This window comes from Stegodyphus dumicola, chromosome X1 (assembly GCF_044657685.1).
Source record: "Stegodyphus dumicola isolate Sdum_Otavi_A_Nest chromosome X1, ASM4465768v1".
Classification (NCBI taxonomy): domain Eukaryota; kingdom Metazoa; phylum Arthropoda; class Arachnida; order Araneae; family Eresidae; genus Stegodyphus; species Stegodyphus dumicola.
The window spans coordinates 255,578,773-255,602,469 of record NC_140780.1 but is presented as its reverse complement, the minus strand read 5'-3'; the positions used below and the strand labels follow the sequence as shown (position 1 = coordinate 255,602,469).

At 32.0% G+C, this 23,697-nt stretch overlaps 1 protein-coding gene across 2 annotated transcripts; it reads left to right on the top strand.

The window, feature by feature from the left end:
* Positions 1 to 2,181: 2,181 nt before the first annotated feature.
* LOC118203232 (uncharacterized) lies at positions 2,182 to 17,667 on the top strand. 2 transcript variants are annotated; one of them, XM_035375500.2, is made up of 7 exons: positions 2,182 to 2,405; positions 2,687 to 2,767; positions 6,191 to 6,244; positions 6,660 to 6,877; positions 8,445 to 8,710; positions 11,773 to 11,891; positions 15,554 to 17,667. In XM_035375500.2, the coding sequence occupies exons 3-7, from the start codon at positions 6,193 to 6,195 to the stop codon at positions 16,276 to 16,278; spliced, it is 1,380 nt and encodes a 459-aa protein (XP_035231391.1). In that variant the 5' UTR covers positions 2,182 to 2,405; positions 2,687 to 2,767; positions 6,191 to 6,192; the 3' UTR covers positions 16,279 to 17,667. The 2 variants fall into 2 exon arrangements, with proteins under 2 accessions (XP_035231391.1, XP_035231390.1); XM_035375499.2 differs by lacking the exon at positions 2,687 to 2,767 and having other exon boundaries at positions 2,183 to 2,405.
* Positions 17,668 to 23,697: the final 6,030 nt, after the last annotated feature.

Below are 23,697 nucleotides of genomic sequence, written 5' to 3'. Positions count from 1 at the left end.
TTGTATTTCTCCACTAAGTCTTCAGTGTAAACAGACATTACTTTTTGAATCAAACCTAGTTGCAAACATGATTTTAATCCTAATATAGAAGGTACTTCTTTGTCAATAACTTGGAATTCCACAACATAATTATTTTTTCCATATTGGCAGTTAAATACTACTTTTCCTAAAGTATTCATTTTATTCCCAGAGAATGTAACTAATCTTTTAATCTCAGACTTCTGTATCGGAACATTTAGCAATTTCACTTTGCTTTTAGAAATAACATTGCACATTGCTCCAGTATCCAACTGCAAATTGTTTACTTTTATTTACATTAACGTCAACAGTCCATTTCTCATCCTTGTTATCTGAATTAAGGTTTAATGTGCCGACAAAAAATTCTAACTCTTCCTCAGTGTCATGATTTATTAATTTAATTTGCTATCTTTTTTGTTTACCTTAAAACTGCTTCATTTTTTATTATATAGCTTTTACACAGATTTGCGAAATGATTTTCCTTTTTACACTTATGACAGATTTTTCCATTTGCTGGACATTTTCGATACTCATGAGATGTTCCACATTTGGAACAAACTTTTATCTTTTGTTTCTCCGTATTTACCTCTTTGTAGGTATTCTTATTATGTTTTCTTAGTTTCTTTTTCACTAAGTTTACAACAGTTTCCTCATCTATTATGATTTTCATTTGATGTGCACGTATTTCAGCAGATCTGCATATATTAAGAGCTTTTTCTAATGTTAATTCTGTTTCATGTAACAATCTTGATCTCACTACATCATGTTTAATACCACGAACAATTTTATCGTTTATTAAACTATCCATTAACTGTACAAACTCGCATGCTCGAGCTTTATTTCGAAGATTAGTTACATATTCATCTATGGTTTCTGACGCGGTTTGATTTCTAGTAAAGAATAAATGTCTTTCATATGTAATGTTTTTCTTAGGAATACAATATTCCGTAAATTTTGTCTTAATTTCACTTAATTTAATTTCTTTACCCTCTTCTATAGGAAATGTATTATATATTTCAAGACCACGCATTCCTATTACATGAAGAAAAGTATTAACTCTTACCTTCTCTTCTTCATTATGTAATCCAATAGCTACTTCATATAGTTCGAATGATTGCAGCCATCTTTGCCAATTTGAAGTAAGATTTGTATAAAATTTCATCTTCTCTGGTGGTTTTAAACTTTCCATTTTGAAAGCAAAATACTCCTGGCACCATATAGAATAATGAGGGTGCACTTTTAGTTTTTATAAACTATTTATTTATACTAATAGAGTGTATAATATTACAGAGACCTGCAATACCAGCATTGTTCTATTTTCATACCAGTATCCAAAGTGTTGCCAATTACAAGTTACTAAATATTAAATGTTGCCATTTACAAATTATTAAATATTACACTTACATGATATAAGGGCCAACTGCAATTACAGTGCTCCGGAAATTTGATTATTAGGGTTTTCAGAAACCAACTATTTATATTTAATGTTCTGATTGTTAAGCTGATAAAATTATGACTTAAAAATATTTATAGTAACTTTCTTTTCAGTGTAGAAGAGCAATCTATGTAAACATGATTTTATGTATTAATTTTTACATTTTTTTATAAATGAATTAATTATCAGATCAAGGAAAGAATTCATAAATAAATATTAACAATCAAAACATAGTAAAGCAGTGAACACGTCATGGTAAAGCAGCGAACAGATCATGAAGATAACAATAACATATAAGAGTTACCAAAATTATACTAACCAAATGAATGAACAGTTAGTTAATAGATGAAATAATAATTAAAGATGAAATGCAAATTTCATAACTAATTAAAAATAAACAAAGTTTTCGAATTTTCAACACATCTACAACAGTACAAGCTTGTTTAATTACATTAGCAGCTCTTACATCACGTGACCTCCGACGTCACCGGAATGTATCTCATTCCAGATATTTCTGTTATTCAGTTGTACAAGCAAATAATATAATTTTTTTAAAATAAAATTTATTATTGAGAGACTTGCATATTTTACTCAACGAAAACAATTTTATAACATCTTGCTGGTATTAAACTAAAAATCTGAATTTCAATTTTTGTTATTTATTTCTTTAATAAACTCGTCGAAACGCTGAAGAGGGCGTATATAAGTTTCATCATATGGCAACTCTCTTGAGACTGCCGACGTAGAATGTTGAATCTTTGAGGTGGTGTAATTAAGTGCCTGTGTTGTGTTTTTGGAATTGTGTGCGTTAGTTTTTTTTTTTTTTTTTATTTGGAACAAAATCTGCGAAATCGCAGATTTAAAGAGATGATTTCATTTGTAATGACTTCTCTACTGTTTATGTTATACTTCTGAAATTATAAATATACATGTTTACGTACTCATCTATATGGTCAGTATTAGATATTTGTATCGTTTATTTGCTAATTGTGTGATGTTTATCAAGCTGTTACTTTAAAGTGTCTGTTTGATTTACTTTTATTATGACTTTTAATTTATGTAGTATGATGGATATTGGTAAATTTTGAGTTAAAATTCCTATTTAAACAGTAACCTGTTTACTTTTTACCTGATTGTTTGAACTGATTTAATTTTTCTTTTTCTTTCAATGAACGAAAATGCAATCCAATTGTTTTATCTTTTTTCTATCACTTATTCATGTACTGTTTCCAGACCTGAATGCTGAAATTTTCTTGAACTGTTGTCGATGTCCTCTATCTCATGTAGACTAGGGAACTCTGAGAAATCGATCAGGTGCAGTAGTGAATTATCTGTTAATCAGACTTCTGTATTGAGCAAGATTCTATACCACACCTTGCTTATGATAATTTCTGAGATATTTTTGAAGAATAAATGTATCATTTTCACAAATAATATTTTCTTACTTTTTTTTGGCATTTGAGGAAAATACGCGATCTTAAACTATGTAGATTGATTAGTGGTCAGTTCAAGTGTTTAAAAAAAAGCTTCATTACGTTTTCTGAGCTATAATCGAAAGTTGCATTAATTTTCTTGAAAAGAAAATGTTTTTAGAAGCACTCCAAATGTCGAGTATAACTGCTTATTTCGGCATAGCCGAAAAGGTACTTTTTAAATTTTATTAACATACGTGAACATTGTTTGTTAAGCATATACTTTAATAAAATTTGGAATAAGAAACTACTAGATTTCTGGCTTTCTTCTAGTCATATTTAAGTGATTGCTTTTGTTAATATGAAATATTAACATAGATTGATTAATTATATTTTGGGGAGTGTTATAGTTTTAAAGTTTTTTTTTTTTTATAAAAATCTTACAACCATACTTGTACCTATTTAATATCATAGTTATTTTAATATAGTATAAATGAAATCCATGTAAATAAAGCTTGTGTTTCATATATATGTGTGTGTGCTTAAATATCTTTTAGAATTTTAATAAATTTAATTTGCAATTTATTTTATTTATATTTCAAAAAGGTATTTTTAAAATTAATTGTATTTAAACAGTGAACATTGTTTGTTTACTATTAATAAGTTTTATCAGCAATCAACCAATGAAATTACTTTACATCATACTATTTTTTAATAAGACTGACAGTCTTTAATTAGCAAGCTTACCAATATGTGTATTTAGTTTAGTCAGTTTGTATTTTAAATATCCTGTACTGTACTTCAGTAGAATTGATGGAATGCTCATATTTGTAACTTCAATGTAATGGTTGAAGTATAAAATGAATTGGTTCCACATTATTATGATATTTTTATGTGTTTCTAACAGATTAGATATTAAATTTGTATTCATCAGTTTTTAACACTATTTGTTAAAAACTGATGTTTTGAAGTTAAAATATTACTGAAGGAAATATATGATTAAAGTGACAGGTGATATTTTAAACCAAAAGAAACTAAAACTCTTAAAAAGTTTGGTGTGGGAAATGAAGGCATGTGTATTGAGCAGATAACAGATATCAACATTTTAAGTAAATGAGAAAGCGGTACAGAATTGATTGATATTCATGAAGTTACAAGAATAAATGTGATGGAAACTGTTAGAAATTGAGGTTGTGTTCATATTATTCATAACAGCCTTTGTGTGTAACTTACTTAATGATTATAATATAGGCATTTTGACTTTTTTATAAGGGCTGAAAATCTGAAAGAATTTTGCATGACTTTGAATGTAAAATGTATTGTCATACAGGACTAATATTTTTATGCTTGCTATATGTTTTAGAAAGGGTTTGTATAGAAATGACATATAATTTCTTTCACAATTCTTCTATTGAATTAATTAGAGACCTTTTTGAAAATGCGTCATGGAAATTATTAACCTTTCTTCTTCATAGCAACCCCAAAAGTTTCAAGAAATTTAGTGGACTTCTGAAAAAAATTTTAATTTTAGTTGCAGAATTAAGTATATAAAATAGTAATTTGTATTCTTTGATCTGATAAAAAAAAATTTTTTTTTTTAAAGGAATTCATTTCAGCAGGAAGTATTAATGGTATAATTAAATATTTACTTAATAATAAGCATATTTTTTCCCTTTATATATTTATTTTTCATTTTTTTAATTTATTCATTTACTTTGATTTGTATTTTATTTTCAAACAATGTTGTCAAAACTTCTTGTTTTTTTTAGTCTGTTTTGTGTTGTTTTAGCCGAGATTTAATAATTTCCATTAGATTTTAGTTATGAACTCTTGCACAAAGTACTGTTACAAAGTAAGCAGTCATCTGTGGTTCCGTAATAAATTAATCTATTGTACATTAATTCCTGTTGGGAAAATTGTTTTGGTTGGCAAACTGCCTTCAGGAATCAATTAAATTCCTATTCCAAGGTTTCATTGTATTTAAAAATTATCTTCTTAAATAATAGTTTCTGTTATGTTGTGTGTTACGTAATAATCAAAAAATTATTACATGTATATTCTTTGAACACTTTACTCAAATTCAGTTTTCTCATTATGTATAATTTGTAACACGTGATTAAAGTCTGTAAATGCCCTCAATTTTGCATGGAAAAATTAACTTTTTTTTTTTTTTTGCTGTCTCTGTGCATTGTAAGTTTAAATACTCATTTTTCAGCTTATATATTTAGTATTTCACTTGACGCTTTTCTACTATGAGTTAAATAAATTATAATCATAAAACTGATTAAGTAAATTAAATGCATTATTTTTAACCTAAGAAAATACTTTACTGAAGTCTTGTGGTTTGTGCTATGAAAGGTCCTGTTGCTTTATTTATTTATTTATTTATTTTTAAATACCGATTATCTAATGAATGCTCTTAAATAATATGCTTTGCAAAATATATCTGATTATAGTAGCTATTTATTTGTTTATTCTGATTTGATGCAATAGTTTGTGGGGAAAAGGCAAATATCTTTTCAATGTGGATAAAAGGCAAAATAAAATTATGAGAAAGTGATAGTGGATGTTCCTCCGATTAAAAAAAAATTAAAGTAATGTAGTATAAAACTAAGCTTTGTCTCTCTGTTAATATAAAATTTCAAAGACCATCGATTCTTAGAATTTTTATGTAAATTTTAACACTTGGATATAATTTGGATGTAATTTAACACTTTTATGTAAATTTTAACTTGGGATAAATGTGTAAAATATCTAATAAAACAATTAAATCTTTGCTGTTAATCAACATACATGGCCAGTTTCAAATGAAAATTTTTAAAAAAGTTATGTTTACTGAACAAAATAAAGTATTGGGAAATCATGTATATAAATTTTATGGTAGTAAAATTCTAAAGTAATAGGTATGATTTCTTTTTTTTTTTAACTGTCAGATGCTTGCTTATTAAGCATTTATTGGGAATGGTTGAGCATAATGGTTATTTAGCTGTTCCATCACTGAAAATGTTACCCATGTTGTACAACTGAGGGCAACATGTAGGTATTTTTTTAAAAATATGTCTTAATTGAATTCTTACGCATGATAAATCATAATGTAGTCATTTATTTTTATTCTTGCTGCTTGATAGTAGTGTAAATAAGTACTATGGTGCTCTTAGTGCTTTGATAGTAGCTTACATATAAGGATTTTGTAACTGTAAATAATATAAGAGAATGTATATTTATCCATAACCAAGTGGCTGCAATTAATTTTATCTAAAACTGATTAGCTTATTGACAATTATAATATAATGACTTATGTAATACATTTTCCGATTTCAATTAGGTATGGAGCAAGAGCAATGCAAAATAAAAACTGAAGATTTTGATTTTCCTAAAGGTAAGTTATAAATGGAAATTAAATATATATTGTTAAAAAAAGGTATCAAAATGACTAAATTTTTTTTACTTAGGTTGACCTAGTATGTTTCTTTCGCTTATAAATTTGTAATTCATTCATGTAGCCAGATGACTATGATTACATGAACTGTATGTAATACTTAAAATTCATTATTTGGGAAGTAGTAAAGCTCATGATTTAAAAAAAAATTGCAAAATTAACAATCATCTTGTGGTAGGTATTCATGTACCTTCATGTATTATCCTTATGTGTTGATATTTTTTGAAGTCTAAATTTCCTGGAATAGACAATTATGTAATGTTGGCTATCAAAAGAGTATAAACATGTTTATTTATTTATTTATTAAATTGCAAATTTGAAAGTGGGTAATCATTTTTAAAAAACTTGTTTTTAGATGATGTTGATTCATCAGTCTTAGATAGTAGTGATGAGTTTGATTGTATTGATTTCCCTACTGAACCTGCCAGTTTTGCATGTGTCAGTTCTTATGACATTTCATCATCAAGTTTGATAAAATCTCCTCTTGTTTCTGAACTCTTGATTTCCCATGGTCTGCTAGAAAATGGGCGTGTTGAAGACCGGCCTTTATGTAATACAGATGCAGAGAGTAAAGTAAGTAATAAAACTTTATATATATTTGTATCTAATTTGTTCAGTTTGTGATATTGTCTTTCCTTACTTTCGGTATGCTATATGTTGTTGCTGTCTGGTTGCCTAGATTTGTTGTTATGCTTCTGGGAAGGATTTGTCTTATTGTGTTTTGATTGTTAGTATGCAAATATTATTTAGGTTATAGTATATTTAAGGGTGCCCCTTGGATTGTTATTGTTTCATTTATGATAACATGAGTAGTTGAATGTTATGGGATACTCTATTATGAAGTAATTGATTGTGTTGCGGTGAATTTGACTGATGGGAAAATATTTGTTGGATGTCAGTCCGGAGTATGTCGTGTATTTGTGTCTTTTGCATCGTAAAATGGCTAATGGCTGCCGGTGGTAAAGTGGGTGTTTGATGGTATAGAATGAGAGAGAGAGCAGGTTTTTTTTTTTTTTTTTTTTTTTTTTTTTTTTTTTTTTTATGGTTGAGGACAGAAGAAAAGAAACTTTCTTGGATGTAATTCAGTGAAATTAAAAGTATTCTGTTTGTACGATGGAAAATGTGTATGGTCGAACGTTGGAGGATACTGGCACTACGGATGATATTTTTGTGAATTTCTGTGGTGACATCAGTATAGTTCACATAATTTTAGGAAGTTTTTGGATGCTATTAAGGCATTTTGTGTGTCACAGGCTGAAGACACGGAAATTTCTAAATAAGGTAAGTGGATGTTTCCTTTGTGTAGTGCTTAGATGCTGTAAGATGAATTTCCTTTTTTATGTTATTTCATTGTTTCATTTAGAATGTCATTTATTGAGATTATATGTATATATTTCTACTCTAGTGTAGAATTGGCTGCTCCCTAGACTTTTTAAGTGAAAATAGATCAATGTGTACATGGACAAGGTCAAGGGAGTGCACAGTGCCAAGTTTGTGCAATTCTCTGATGTTTTTTGAAATGAAAATAGGTGGATGTGTACATAGATACCGAGTTTATGCAATTCTTTGACTTGTTATTTTGGCTTTGTTTCAGCGCAAAAATCACCGCTGCACAAAGCCAAAATAACAAGCCAAAGAATTGCACAAATTCGGTGTCCATGTACTGCAAAAATCGCCAGTTTTTGCCAAGGGGCACCCGTAAATATATTTTTACTGATTACTGTATGTATAAATATTTATCTTGCAGTATATGTGCTTAATTGTGTTTTGTTAAAATGTATTCTGCATAAAAATTATCAGTTTCCAAAGTATTGACAACTTAAAAAAGTTTTTCTTATGTGTGAAGTACACGAAAATACTTTTAGGCACATAATCTGCCAAATTAAGGTCTGTGTACTTTTAATTAATTTCTTTATTAAATTATCTGTAAATTTTAGGTTATGGTCACAGTTTGTAAGCATATAGATTGAGATATTTTCATTCCATATATGTATCAGTTAATTTCATATGCAAAATTTGTAGATGAAGGTAAAATGAATGGATATTAAACATTGTTTTGGGGGAGAAGGGTGCTTTTTTTTTTTATAATCTTTGAAGTCGGTGCTTTGTATCCAAAATTTAATAGCAAATTATTTTTCAGTTCTGTTCCATAGATGATAGTTATGGGCCACCATCATTTCTTCGAGTCTATTCTCTGCAACCATCTGCAAGTAATTGGAATGCTGATGATGATGATGATGAGAAAGGCGATTATAAGTGTGGCTGGGAGTCTTGTGATATGTATTTTAACTGCAGAAAAGATCTTGCTCAACATGTAAATAACTCGCATATATATCAAGATGAAAATTCCTTATACAGATGTCACTGGAATGGTTGTGCCCGTCAAGGAAAGGCTATCAATGCTAGGTTAGTTGTGTGTAAATCTTGTCACCTGTTAATCTGCAGGAAAGAATTGAGTGTGGATCCCTTTTCTTTTAATAAAAAAATCTTTTTGCGTGTTTTATCAACTAATATTTCTTACTTAATATATTTTGCATTATTTAGAATGATACCATAAAACTTAAAAGTACTTTTACTGAATTCTTCCATATCTGAAAGGATGCCTCGTATTTATTTACAGGCAGAATTTTTTATTGTATTGTTTATAATTGTAGTTCATGTATGAAAAGCCGTTCTTGATTTTAGTTTATGCTAGCTTTTGTAGAATAAAAATGTAGAAATATGTTTAGAGTTATAATGGAATATAATTGCAATAAAAGTGTTTATTGCACAGATAATTTAATTTGTGGGGAGGAAGTCTCTTTATTAAAAATTTTTCACTCGGAAATTTTTAGAAATTCTTTGCTGAAATGAAATGAGCTTTTGAATGATTTATTTATCTGATTTCATTAGTTATCCTTTCTGCAATCTCCTGGTTAAACCCTTATCACACCAGCAAATAGGAAACAGAATATGCAGTTTTTCTGACACTGGTTGGGAAAATTAAATGAACTATAATTTGAATGATTTTGCTGTTAAAAGTGTAAACTTGTAGATCTTTATTTTGACATGCCTGACTATATTCAAAATGCCAAATTTCCTATTTTTGCAAGAAAAGTTAATTTAAATGAGAACAGAGGAAATACGATCTATGTGGGGTGGGAAGAATTTGGTGTTACAAATTTTTACAGATTACTGTAAATAATAAATAAGGCATGTAGTTGTCTTTGACTAAAGTAAAAGCTTACAGCAATTTGGCATTGTCAGGGAGTTGATGAATTAAACAAAGTGTATTAATGATGAATAATGCCTGGAAGCTTAGGAAGTGCTAGGTCTACTATGATGCAAGTCAGTGACTTAGTGTCTCCCACACATATTCTGTTAGATTTAAATCCAAATATGTGAGCCACTCTCCTGCTTTATTCTTTAACCCTCAAGATAATTGGTTACTAATGCAACACAATGGGAATGAGCATTACTGTCCATTATGAGGAAGTTATTACCAATTACACCTGTAACCAACTTGATGTAAGGATCAAGAACCTCATCTCTATATATTTCAGTGTTTAGAATTACACTGTTAAATATGTGTATGTCAATGCAGCCATTCAAAATGATGTCCATCCATACCATAATTCCACCTTTGTAATTATGCTTTTCGTGGATATTTTCATATCTCTTCCATGTTTTGCTCATCCAAATTATAACATGTCTGGAATCACTTTGTAATAAAAATCAGACTTGTCAAAGATAATTAAGCTCCAGTCCATGATATTCCAGCCATGATGATCTGCTGCAATTTGCAGCCTGAATTATTGTGACACAAATCATGAGTTTCGTTGTATACAGCCCACATTAATGCAGCTTGTCACTTGTGATATATCTGGATGGTCAAGTTCCTGTAACTGCAGCAAACTGTCTTCAACCTGGATTGATTTCTTTTAGTAACTCTTGCCAAAGAATAGTTCTGAGAGTTATGTGCACTTTAGTTTGCATACATCACCAGTATATTTAATCAGTTTCAGTGACTGTCTTGGTGACTAGGTATTGACAGGCTTGAAGTCAATGTCTTGGTCATGGCTTGAAGTCATGCTTCCTTATTCCCAGTCACATGCCGTTTCTCACAGTCCATCAAATTCTTTCTTAATTTTCCTCTTCCATGCTCAAAAATTTTCTTTGCTACTTGTACAGTTCTTGAAATTAGATTTTGAAGTAGTCCCTTGCACTCATTTTCACATGTCTCAAAACAGTGATTGCAAAATATATATATATATATATATATTCCTGTAGAATTAACAGCATTTTTTACAGTTTTCCCATTAATTTTGCTCGTTATTGTAGAAGTGCAGTATCCTAGAATTTGTCTGAATGGAGTTGTTCAAAAATTTTTACCTCAAGGTGCAAAAATTATCTGTTGATATTATGTTGGTTAACCAGTTAGAATAAGCAATGTTATGAAACATTCATGAAACAAATTCCTGGAAATGTTCTGAGCGTTTTTTTTTATTCAATGGTGGGCCATCATCTGATTTCAGCTTGGACACTACTCAGGCCAGAAGTGGGGATCACTTTATTGTGGAGGCACTTAATAGGTGGGTCACCTTTTGTCTTCTATGCAGGGATACCTTCTCCAGGACTCTAACCCAGGCCTTTCGATATCGCAGTCAGCTCCCCTTATCACCATACCATCTGGGCAGCCTGTTCTGGTGTTAAAGGAATTAAGTTTCCAGACCTGATAGCAAATTTATAGTAAACGTAAATAAAGAAAATTATCAGTCATCATGATTTTTATCCTTGTACCATACTCAGCATGCTTTTACATTTCACATACACTTTCTCTGTGTCGTGCAAATGGGTGTATCAGGAAATTGCCTGAGGCACTGGCCATAGCAGTACCAGGTCACCTGATGTCTATGGTTTAAAAAATGGAAGAAACATTAATAATAATTGGATTTATGTAACAAAAAACAAACTTGTTGAAAGAAAAAGTTTTAATGCATTCCTTATGCCTGGGGGAAAAAAGAGACAAAGTAATGTTAAACATTCTAAACTCATGATCCTAACCACATTGTAATTACCTCATTTCAAATTCTCAACTGTTTGATCGAATTCTTTAATGCATACCATAAGTGGGAAATTTTCCTATCCGACTATCCCAAAGGTGTTAGCTTTTTTATACAAGTTGGCAAATATTTGCCAAGATAAAGAACTTCACATAAGTATTCTGGCATCTTGAAAGTTGCATTCTTGTGATAAAAACTGAATTTCACTAGGGTGCCTTTATGTCTGGTCACCCTTCTATCTTGGCTAACAATAGTCAATATGTAAAATTAAAAAAAAAAAAAAAAAAAAAAAAACTCTGCCAGCAGTGCTTTGCAAATTAGCTGTGCTGGTTTAAACCAGCCCTGTCTAAACCTACTGTCTCAGTATACAGGTAGATGTATATCAGTTGTGTATATATGTCTTAAGTGCAGATTTTATTATTTCAGGTACAGAATGTTAATTCACATTAGAACTCATACGCATGAAAAACCACATGGATGTGATGTTTGTGGAAAAAAGTTCTCTAGGCTAGAAAATTTGAGAATTCATATTAGATCTCACACAGGTAATAAAAGTTTGTTAAAAGATATTAGAAGCTTTTTTAATAGTAGTACTGTATCTTTAATAAGCTTTCATTTTATTTTTTGATTTTTAATAAAATAAAGATCAAAAATAATTTATATAATTTTCCCAATTCGTTACTATAATAGGTACTTGCATATTATTCATTGACCATGAAACTGTCACCAAACAGTGTAATTTAGCACCAATTATGGATAAGCGTGAAGCACACTCTTAACATCTGTGCTTTCATTTAATGTAACCCTGACTGTTTCTTAATAAGCCACTTTTTGTTTTTATAAACAAAAGTTAACTGTTGTTATATTTTTTTTTACATTTTGGAAGAAATGATTTATGGGACCTACCTTCTACCGAACAGCAAGCAGTGGATTAATTTCAGAATTAAGTGATCCTGCCATAACAAAAAGATTTTATTAATGGATATTGTAAGATCAGCTGAATATTGCCAAAAGAACAGTACCTGTGGAAATTTGTACTCATAGCCTTCTAAACAGAGCTTCTGATAAAATAGGAAACAAAATAATATAAACTGATAAAAGCCTTTTTACGAAATGCAAAAACAGCAGGTCAAATACTGTTTGTTTATTAAATAAAGACGCATCAGTTCCTTCAGAATTCTGCAGGAACAGCTTTTACAGCTTTGGCAGTATCTTCACCAACTTTCACGATTAACAAGATAATATGTAAGTATACTGTAATATTTGTATAAACCAATATTTATCTCTAATTGATGCTTATGGTGAGCTATGTAGTTAATAAAACTCCTTAATTTTTTACTCTTTGTGATTCAGATATTTTTTTATGTCAAGCTTTTTTTTTACAAGTGTTTTTCTAGGATACGGAGAATTTCCTTCAAAGAAATTTTTGGATGGTAATAATATATGTAATGTGCTCAAAGTCGATATTGTTCAAAGTTTGAAAGGGCCTCATATTTTGCACATATCCTGGAAAGTAAATGAAGAATCATTAACTGACAACAAGACTTGTGAAGTTATTGCTCTGATCCTTCTAAAAAAACAAAAGAAAGAAGTAAAGGAAATGAAACCTCTGATTCCTCTTTAATTTTTAGAGATCAAGATGCTCTTTAATTTTAATTCTGTGTAGCTGGATCGACAGAAAAGTAAACTTTGAAGAATTTAATCTGAATACAGTATGCAATATGTGTGTCCAGGTTAAGAGTACATCAGTCATATCATCATAATGCTAAGGTATTGGTCTGCTATTTCTGGAGCATATGTTTAAGTTAAAGTAATTAGGAAATTCTAGCTGAAAAACCTGACAGTATGAGTTACGTTATGATCCAGAATTTGTTCTTGTGTGATAATTCATGACGTTCATTCAAAAACAGTATTGTGGTATTTATGAGAAAAAATTTCACTCACTATGAATCATATACATTTTGAATTTATTTTCTACTGAAAGCTATCACATAACTTTAAGTATAGTTATAATAGGGGTTTGTTTCAAACATGAGCTGTTTGTCTGTAAGAACATAAGACATGGAATTTTTAGTATAGATTAAAAATCTGTACACAACACTCATACCTTTTATTGAATAATTGACTTTAAAAACTGCTGGTGTTGATGCGAGTTGTGCTAATTTTCCAAGAGTGATTTTAATTGTTTACTTGCTGTCAAATTTCTATTTTAATCCTGTGACTGCTATGGGCACATGTATGCATCTAGCAAAAACCATTGGTGTAGCCTATGGGTGCATATGTGCATCTGGCGGTGTAGCTAGTGGACGCAATTGCACACTCTGCAAAGGCTTTAACTGTTAATTGCTGTCTCATGTATGTTCAGAAAATATTTCCAACCTCATACCTCGTTCATTGCATAGCAACAAGAAAAATGAAGTCTTATTTATTTGGTCAGTTATTTTGCAGCCACAAAACACTTACACAATATGCTCCAACTTAGAGCAGTTAGCAGTCAAAGGGTTAATGATGTATTAAATCCAGTTTTTATACTCAGTTAATTATAATTTCTCATGTTCTCTCTCTCTGAATACAGGGTGTTTCAGCTGAGCAGTTACAAACTTTCAGGAGTGAGAGAGTACACCTAGATGATGAAAAATCACATAGTAATGCATGGTCAGAAACACTTTCCTGGCACAGTAGTGACAACACAAAACACAAGAAAGGAAGAACACAAACAGGATGAGGGAACAGGTTTATTGTGCTTAGTACAGTAGAAATCAAGAACAAAAACACAGTGATTGTCATCAAAGAAAGTGTTTGAAATTACAACCCTAGACCATGATGCAGGCCTCACATCACCAGCACATGGGAAATCTGATGTTCTGGAAAATACCGGCCATGTCCTAGACCTCCTCAGCAGCAGTCACAATGCATGCAACAAAATCCGCAGCACTGTTAACAGGGATTTTGTACACCAGTGTCTTGATGTATCCCCAGAGGAAGTAGTTTGTGTTTTCTCACCCTATTTGTGTTCTTCACTTCTTGTGTTTGGTGTCATCACTACTGCACCAAGAAAGTGTTTCCGACCATGCATTGTTATGCAATTTTCCATCTTCTAGGTGTACTCTGTCTCTCCTAAAGGTCTGTAACTGCTGTACTGAAACACCCTGGATATGTGCAGAGGTCCGAAACTATGTTCAAGTTGTGAAGGGATTAATAATTTGACCATAGCTGGTATTTTGGGTGTTGTGTACCTCAGCATAAAAAAATTTTAATATTCCAATGTCGGTGAAAAAATGAGTACTTATGAGGTTGCAGTTTTTGAATATTTATTTCTTGAAATGACAAATAATTTTCAGATAAAAACAATGATTTGTTTTCACTGAAGTTGTTGAAATTATTGAGATGCACATATTTTCCAAGTATATAAACAAGTAATCAAATGAAACGGGATTCCTTTGGTCCTAAAAACCCATCCATACTGATATGAAAGTTAATTTCACAATAATTTAGATCCTTGCCTAATTCTCTTAGAAGACAGGGATTTTATTCTTTTCAGTGTAATTTTAATTTATGCCAAACATTTTTTTCTGGGCATACTAATTACATAAATATTGATAGCAGTGTAGTTGATAACTAAGCTTCCAAAGAAGGAAGGGTGATAGTGCATACCTAAATTATTTTTGTGAAAATGAACTTTGGTATGTTTCAATTCAAAATTTCTTTTTTTAAATATATTGTTCTGTTATAGAAATATGGCATTTTGATTGGTATTCGCAGGAATTATGATCACTTTGAAACAGTATTTTTGAAAGCAGAATTGAGTTATTCCTATTTTTGAACTGTGTCTTTTGAAATTTAAAATTATTGAAAAATACTCTTTTTATTCAGTCTCCACATAGTTTTGGCATTTTGAGTTCCATCTTTACTAAAGCTTGTTCATTGCAGTGTTATGTTAAAAGTTCTGTATCTGCCAGAAATGTTACTCAATAATCTTAATTTTTTATTGATTAGTTCAGTTTAACTTTTCTGCAAGCAAAGACAAGTCAACAGTCAAATTTCTGTGTGTCTTATAACATTTCAGCATTCGTTGGTTAAGAATTATTGCTTTTGGGAAGGATATCTGAATGTGAATTGAACATTTTATTTATAAGACTTATGTATATCTGTGTTCATACATTTTTTAACAAAAGTTTCAGTATTTAGATTTTGTATTTTTCAATAGGGGAGAAACCATATGCATGTCCTGTTGCTGGTTGCAATAAAGCTTACTCAAACTCCAGTGATCGTTTTAAGCACTCCAAAACACACCAAGAAGATAAACCTTATGTCTGTCGTGTAGAAGGATGTGATAAAAGGTATACTGATCCAAGCTCTCTTCGCAAACATATGAAATCAACTGCTCATGGAGGTGAAAATAGGCAAAAGTCTAGTTTAACATCTCAGATGTCTGGAAATAAAAATGGAGATGTTCAAACTGAAAATTCTCTTACTGGCAACAAAGAGTTTTCTTGTACGCCTTTAAAAACAACCATTTCAAAAATCAGCAATGCTAATAAACCGTATGCTTGCAAAGTAGAAGGGTGTAATAAGCGATACACTGATCCCAGCTCACTTCGAAAGCATCAGAGAGCTACCTCACATGGTCGTGATCCTAATACATTTAAAGTAAAACTAGCAGCAGCTAAAGCTGCTAAAAACAAAAACATTCTTAATTCTCAGGTATCCAATGGTGCCATTAGTGAGGTAACCAAAAGTGAGCTTCCTAGTATTCCTGACAAGTCAACCAAAGATATAAGCCTGCCACAGATACCTAAAGTTGACATACTTAGTGAGAAAAGTAGTACTGATGATCCTAAACCTTTGGATCTAAGTGTTAGTTGTACTTCTTTAGATGACTGCTCTGTTAGTAATTGTCCGCCATTAGAACAGAGTAAACTAAATTCCTGACTCGATCAAAATTTATATTTATAGCATATATTTTGTTATAAGAATACTTTGTATAAACATATTTTATCTATTTTCATATACCTATATAAATAATATATTGAGATGTTAATGCAAAAAATTATTTGTAATTTTAATTTATATTTTGGTGTTATAGAGGACTGTGAAAACAGTTATTGTAATTTATGGTGTATTTACCAAGGTTAAAGTACTACTTATTTAATTCTCATCATGATCAGATGTTAATAAGTCTATGTGTGTGTACATTTATATTTAGATATTTGTGTAATTGTACACAAACATAAATGTGAGATAATATGCATTCGTTAATTATATTCAGAAAAAGCTTACTGGATCATGCTTTTAATTATTTCATCATAATCCAGTAAAGTGATAATTGTAGTGAAATTTGTCCTGAAGCACTCTAAGCAAGGATTTAGTAATTGTTCTTTTGTTAAATTTTTTTTAATTGTGTCTTTCTCAAATTTAAGAATAGAAGTACATTTTATATTTAATGGTTACATTAATAAGAAGACTTCTAATCTGAGAGCAAATGCTATCTATTGTGATCATATTTGTTTAGCATGTTTTAAGTTTTCTGTCTTAAGAAAGATAATATTTTAATGAACTTGCTGCAAGGGGCAATTTATTTTAATTATTTATTGTCAGGCCATTGTATGTGAACGTATGTGCAAATTTATCTGTCAATTTTTGTATAATGCACGTACTTTTACATATATATATATCTATATATAATATGTAGATATATATGTGTGTGTGTGTGGTTGTGGTTCTGTCTATATGTAACTTTTTTAGTAATAATATATAACAGTGTTTCGCTTAAAGATGCAACTAATGCAAAAACTGAATTATTTCTTAATATTTTATTTTTTGTATCTGGTTCTTAATATTTATTTATTGTTAATAGATCTAATTTCTTTATATTTTTCACGAAACATCTTTATGCATTTATTTGTAATTTGCCTGGTACGTTCTCATCTAAAGAGAAATTTATTTTGTAGGTCTTTTGATCTATTTTGTAATCTCATTTGTTAAAGCTATTTTCTGTCAATGCAATATTTTATAGATTCTAATTATATAAAATTATATATATATATATATATATATATTTCTCATCAAATTTTATTTAAAATTTTATTGAAACTCTTTGCAAAATACTTGTTGGGCATTAGTAGTGATATTTCTGAAATGTTGTTCATTACAAATTGTCCTAATATAAATAACTATGCCCTACCTCTCAACTGCAAAGATTGGTGAATGTTATTGATAATTATTTAGTGCAATCATTTGTTTTTTGAAAGATTCTACTTGTTCTTTTCTTAAAAGTTTATTAAAAATTGCATTATATTTATTAAATAATTTTAAAATGTGCATTTGTCTTACTTTGGGGGGGATAAAATACAATATTAAATTACTTTAGGCAAGTTTAACAAACAAGGAAAGCAAAAAAATTGTGTTAATAAAAAAAGCACATGTTTATGAATTCAATTTCTACTTTGTGTCATTTAGTGAATATTATTTTCGGCTGAGAAGCTTGAAGGCACATATGGTTGTACTGGAATGAAAACCTGATTCATATGTAGTATCATTTTATGGGAGTGTTAAAGCCAGTTCATTAGATATTACATTAATTTCAGTTTGCACTATAGAGATGTTTCTTTAAATAAAAAATAAGTATTGCACACAGTTTTAATATGCACCACTTCCCCTTTTCTTTCCTCTTTTAACCTAGGAGAATATGCAAGAATGACCTCAAAACTTGTGCGCACAGTGCTGGTAGTTTTGTATCTGAAGGCAAATGTGAAAAAAATTTTCATTTGACTGGAACAAAATTAAAACTTGTTCCATGTATGCAACATGTTAAGAGATTTATGAAAATTTATCCCTTAGTATTTTATTTAAAAAAAACATGAATGACATACATTTTTTCTAAGAACATCTTTTAATTTTGTTTGTATGAATGCAAATTCAGATTTATGAATAAATCATTCGTTTCCACCAAACAGTCCTTGACATCTGTTCGCTCTGTGAACACCATGGTTGACCAGGTGCACCCTTTCATGGAAACTGTTCTTGTTGGGTGATAGCATTTACCAACAGGGGGTAATGCACCTTGTCGTAAGAGCTGAATCGTTGAAGGAACATTCTGGGAAATTACAAATGATGTTTTGGCCTTAAGATTCATCTGAAATGAATCCATTCGAACATTTGTGGTTCCACCTGGAAAACCAAAATTGTGCTGCCATACTATCACCTCCCAGTGTGCAGAAATTGCAGGACCAGTTGGTGAGTGACTAGGCTCAGACTAAAGCACCTTGTCTAGTCGATGCTGCCCCGAGTGTTTGCAGTTTTGAGGGTGAAAGGTGGTCATAATGTAATGGCATTTCTGTGTATATGATAAGCATTTTAACAAACGATAATGCAGCAATTTGAATTTGGTGCTTGCAATTATTAATTTAATGTAACTGAATTTGATGATGTGCATCAGCTTCTTGGCCTACTTATATCCTGCTTCAAATTAATCCATTGTGTAGTATTATACTAAATTTTAAGGATAAAAAGTCATAGTCAAATATTACATGTTTTAAACGAATACATCACCTAATTTCATAAATACTGTTTCTAGATTGTCAGATTTAATTTAATAAGAAAACAGTCTGCCAATCGCAGTTACTAGAAACTACTTAACTGTGTTGCTGAGCTTAAATACTACTCAATTACAGTAACAGCCCACCTTAACACGAACTCGCTTAAGGCGAACATTCTATAAACATGGAACAGTATTTCGGTCCTGGCAGCGATGTGCATGATCTTATTGAAAGTTTCATTGGTTAACGAGAATTTCGGTTCGCAGGATATATAAACTGTGCTTTAGTGCACTGCATCGTTAAATTTTTTCATTTAACATGAACTTTCAAAGTTTTTCATATTTTTCCCTGTTCTTTCTATGCTAGGGCCGCCGTGAGAAATGTTCCGTCATTTTTGATTGAAAACTTCGTACATTACGTTCTTTAAAACATAGCCAACACGACTAACACTGCTCGACAACTGCTATCATTGCATCAACAAAGAGCTTGAATCAGAAAATGCAATTCTGTTTTCGGATGTCCTTTTTATTCTTATAAAAGTTTAGCTAGTACGACTAAGATTTAATGTTTGACGGTCTTGTAGATTGCACTCTAAAATTGAAGACGCGGTGACTAATATTAAATTACAAGCAGTAAGAGTGCATGTCAAGAGGAAGCAGACGGGCATAGATCTGCAAACAAAACTACACTAGTATGCAAAAATTAAGGACGAGGCGGAGGTTTTTTTCCCAATATAACATGCAAAAGCTTTCCAAATCAACAAAAGTAATATCATAACATCCCCAAAATGGAAGAACATGGGTAATGTAAGCAAAACGTCCCCAAAAAGCAATCAAAATGATAGGAAGGAACTTTATTGAAAAAGCAGCATGGAGCGCAATGCAGCAGAAGGCCAAACATCCATGTGACAGGTGTCCAGCAAGAAATATCCAGCTTTTAGTAGGAGATATCTCCCATGACTGATATGCAGGTTTCACATCATTTGTCCATGCTGAATATGAGGTTGTCAATGAGTTGTTGAGGCATTACTGCTTAATTCCACTTGTAGCACCAAACGGCGTTCCGGAATCGTTACTGATGTGCATCAGTTAGGTGCTGCCATGCGTTTTCGTAGAATGTTCCATACATGTGCCACGATATTTAAATCCCGAGGCCTTGCCGACCAATCCATGAGTTCAATATCCTCACCTTCCAACAGCTCTTCGACAGTAACTGTGCATTGAAGTGGAGCGTTGTTGTCCATGAAGAGGAACTGAGAACCCACAATACCTGTGAAAAGATGCATAGAAGGAAGGAGAACCCCGTTACAATAGCAGTGCTCGGTGACTGAACCTCCTTGGAAGATGTCAAGGTCTGTACGGCGACCAAGCATTATGTCTCCTCCCCAAGCGAGAACTTCGCGACCTCCAAACCGATCCCCTTTGATAATGGTTGAAGGGATTATTGGGTGTTCAGCGCTCTCTTCAGATGTGTATGCGTCTAGCATACACATCTGAAGAGAGCGCTCATCATTTCAGATTAAATCTGCTCATCCGTAAAGCGTACTCGATCCCATTATTTATCTGTTGAATTCTGGTGTTACCTGCAACACAGAAAACACCTTGTCTGATGGTCAAGCATTAATGGTATACACCGGACAGGTTGTTGTGGCCATGGTAAAACGCAATATCGGTTATCCAATCGCCTATTCCACGTGTTTTGAGATTTCTCCCGCTGTTTGGTGACTGCTCCTTCTTCCCTATAGGGCAATGTACCGGTCGTCCACTGCTGTGGCTGCTCGTGGACGACCACTGCTGAACCGTTCATGTAGTTTGAAATGCTCTCCAAATTCGTGAAACAATGCTGTGAGCAATCCCAGACTCCACAGTCACACTTCAATCTTTTTCAGTCTTTCCAATGATTCGACCTCGGGTAAAAGCATCCAAATGTCTTAACAGATTTATTGTTCGACATTTCAGATTGATGCAGCAACTCGACGTCCTTTAAATTGATATATGCCATGCAATAGCTTTCCCAAAATTATGAGCTTGCACATCCAGTGACCTTTATATCCCTCCGACACTCTTCCAGTGCGTCTAGCTGTATGTATGTCCATTTGCTAATGTACCTGACCGTAGTCGGTCTCTCGATTAGACTCTCAGTCCGCTCTGCCTGTTCGTTCCACTGATTTTTTGACTTCGTTCTTAATTTTTGCACACTAGTGTAAAAGTCTTAGGAGAAGTAGACTGTGCTATAAGAAAATTAAAACTATGCAGTTACCAAATCTACCGTACCCACAATGGTTACAGATTGTCAAAGCATTGAGTTGTGGTAATAAATTAATGCAACTTCGCAGAGCTAAGTACAAAGGTATCAAAGTTCATGTCTTGAATGTTTCAGCCGTAAGTGCTCTTCCAGTGTATTTTTAAGCAGACATATAATTCAGTCAAAAGCAAACGCGATTGCAAACATTTAGACATCCAAGATTTAAGTTGTTTTGCTGTTTGGTCAAAAGAGACAATTTCATCATTAGTGTCTGTAGTAAAGTTGAAGAAGGAGCAAACAAATAGTTACATGACTATGGGAAAGTGAGAGATAAACGGCAGCAATGAAGTAAGCAGTAAACATTTAGTTGTTGGTTTTATAAATAATGCAGACGATAGTGAAAAACAGCATCCTTGAGTGATCTGTAAATCTGAGAAAAACTAGTTTTAAGAACATGATCAGTACTGTACCTAATATCTACCTTTACTATAAGAAAGCTTTGGGGGGGGCAGCTCAATGCAGATGACGAGGGTGTCGTATATGCTGCCGTGGAATTTGATGTACAAGCAGCTAGTTGTCTTTGTTTCTGAGGTGCAAGAAATGTCATGAAGAAGGAATGAGAAGAACAGTATTATTCCGCTCACCGCCAGGAAGTGTTACACGCCTAGGACACTTTAGAACATTTTGCTGCAACATCTGAATTGACCGTTAGCCATGGGTGCAACTGACCATGAAGTAACCAGGTATTTTTTTTTTTTCGTCTACTACAGCGCAATGTACAGGAATTTTTCTCCAGAAAATGATTTGCGAGTACATTTTTTCAAGTTAAAGTGCACTAATTAATGTAGTACTGTAGTATTCTCTATGATGACATACGTAATATATTGTACAACGTAAGTGCCCATAAACTGTAAATCAGGGTTTATTAAACTTTTTTAAGTCGCAACCCCCCCCCCCAGGACCCTGTAATATTTACTAAAATTTTGTGAGACCCCACGAGCATTGCGCAAATTCGACACACGTGTGTGAAACTCAATTTTTCACTTGTACTGTAACATACTATTGTAGTTTTAGGTTATTAACTTTATTTTCTAATTTTAAGACAGAACAATGTGAAAATTTTAAATAAATAACAGACGAAATGACAGCGTCACGTGCAAAGCAAGTGAAATGAACGTTTCTGTTATAAAAAGAATGCGTCGAAACGTTTTTCTTTGTCTATGTTGTCTTATCTTTATCTATTTTGAGATACATTGTATAAAAATATTTGGTAATTGTAAAATTATTACAATAAGTTAAAGAAATATCAAAACTGCTAAATGTTTTGGCGACCCACAGTGTGAAATACGCTGCTGTAAATGGTTAATTCTAGGAAATATTCCAAAAATAAAATTTCGAGTTCCGAGTTAACACGAATTTTTCTTTAAGCGAGCTCTTCATTTTTTGGTCCCTTGAGATTCGCGTTAATGAAGGTTTACTGTATTTTAAAATCATCTGTTCAATTCTTTAGAAGCAATGCTTACCATAATTGCTCAAATGCAAGATGATGTTACGTAGACGATACTGAATTTCTGAAGGTGTTTTGCATTGAAAGAAAAGGCTTGTGAATACAAAGCAGCTTCACAGGAGTTTGGCCAACTAAACAATAAACGATTATAACATCATAAGTTTACGTATTTACATACACTCTATCTAGTGACCAATCTTAGAGCATTCTGCAATCAGTCAACGAGTCTACAGTGTGAAGTTTGAATAATAGGAGCAGTAATTCAATTGTTCCCCAAATAGTGCCTTCCACACTGTCGGTGTAAGAAAAGACTGCATGAAAAGTATGTTTCAGTACAATTTGTATTAAAGAATCACACCTTACTGCAAACTTTAATTCTCACCTTGATTCATCTATTTCTTCCAAAATATTTCATTAGAAACTTCCAGGCTTGGAATTCATATATATACAAGTGAATCTCAATGAAAACTATATTTGTGGTCGGATGCAGAAATTCATATCAGCTAGTCTTAAGTTCGCTAGTCTAGCCCAAGGAATTCATACCAGCTAGTCTTAGAATACCATCGCAGGAGAAGACTCAGTGAGGGACTACAAGTTATTGCACCTCTCAACTGCTGCTCGCATTGTACGAGATCCATTTAATATTATGCAAACTGGCAATCGATGAGTTCAAAAGGACCACAGAGAGACGTGTAGTATCTCAGCGACTCCCAATCACCAATGTCCGAGACAACAGATTTCTTGTCTGTACATCACTATCAAGGATCATCCAGCAGTATCACTTTCCCTGGATCAAGAAATTGTGTGTATTGCACAGCACCAAGTATTCTCATGTGCGGTGCGATGATGCGGTAAACAAAAGGGATTGTCAGTAAAGCAGCTATTGCTTCTCTTTCCCTTGATGCTTCAGCATACGAACCATCGCCGACAATGATGCTTTCAATGACGCGCATTGATGCATCAATAGCATTTGACGGCATCTTTTTTTTTATGTATCCTACTTTGCTTAAGCAACATGATGGCGGTATTTGTGTTTGGAGGCATAGGAATGAGCGCTGGAAA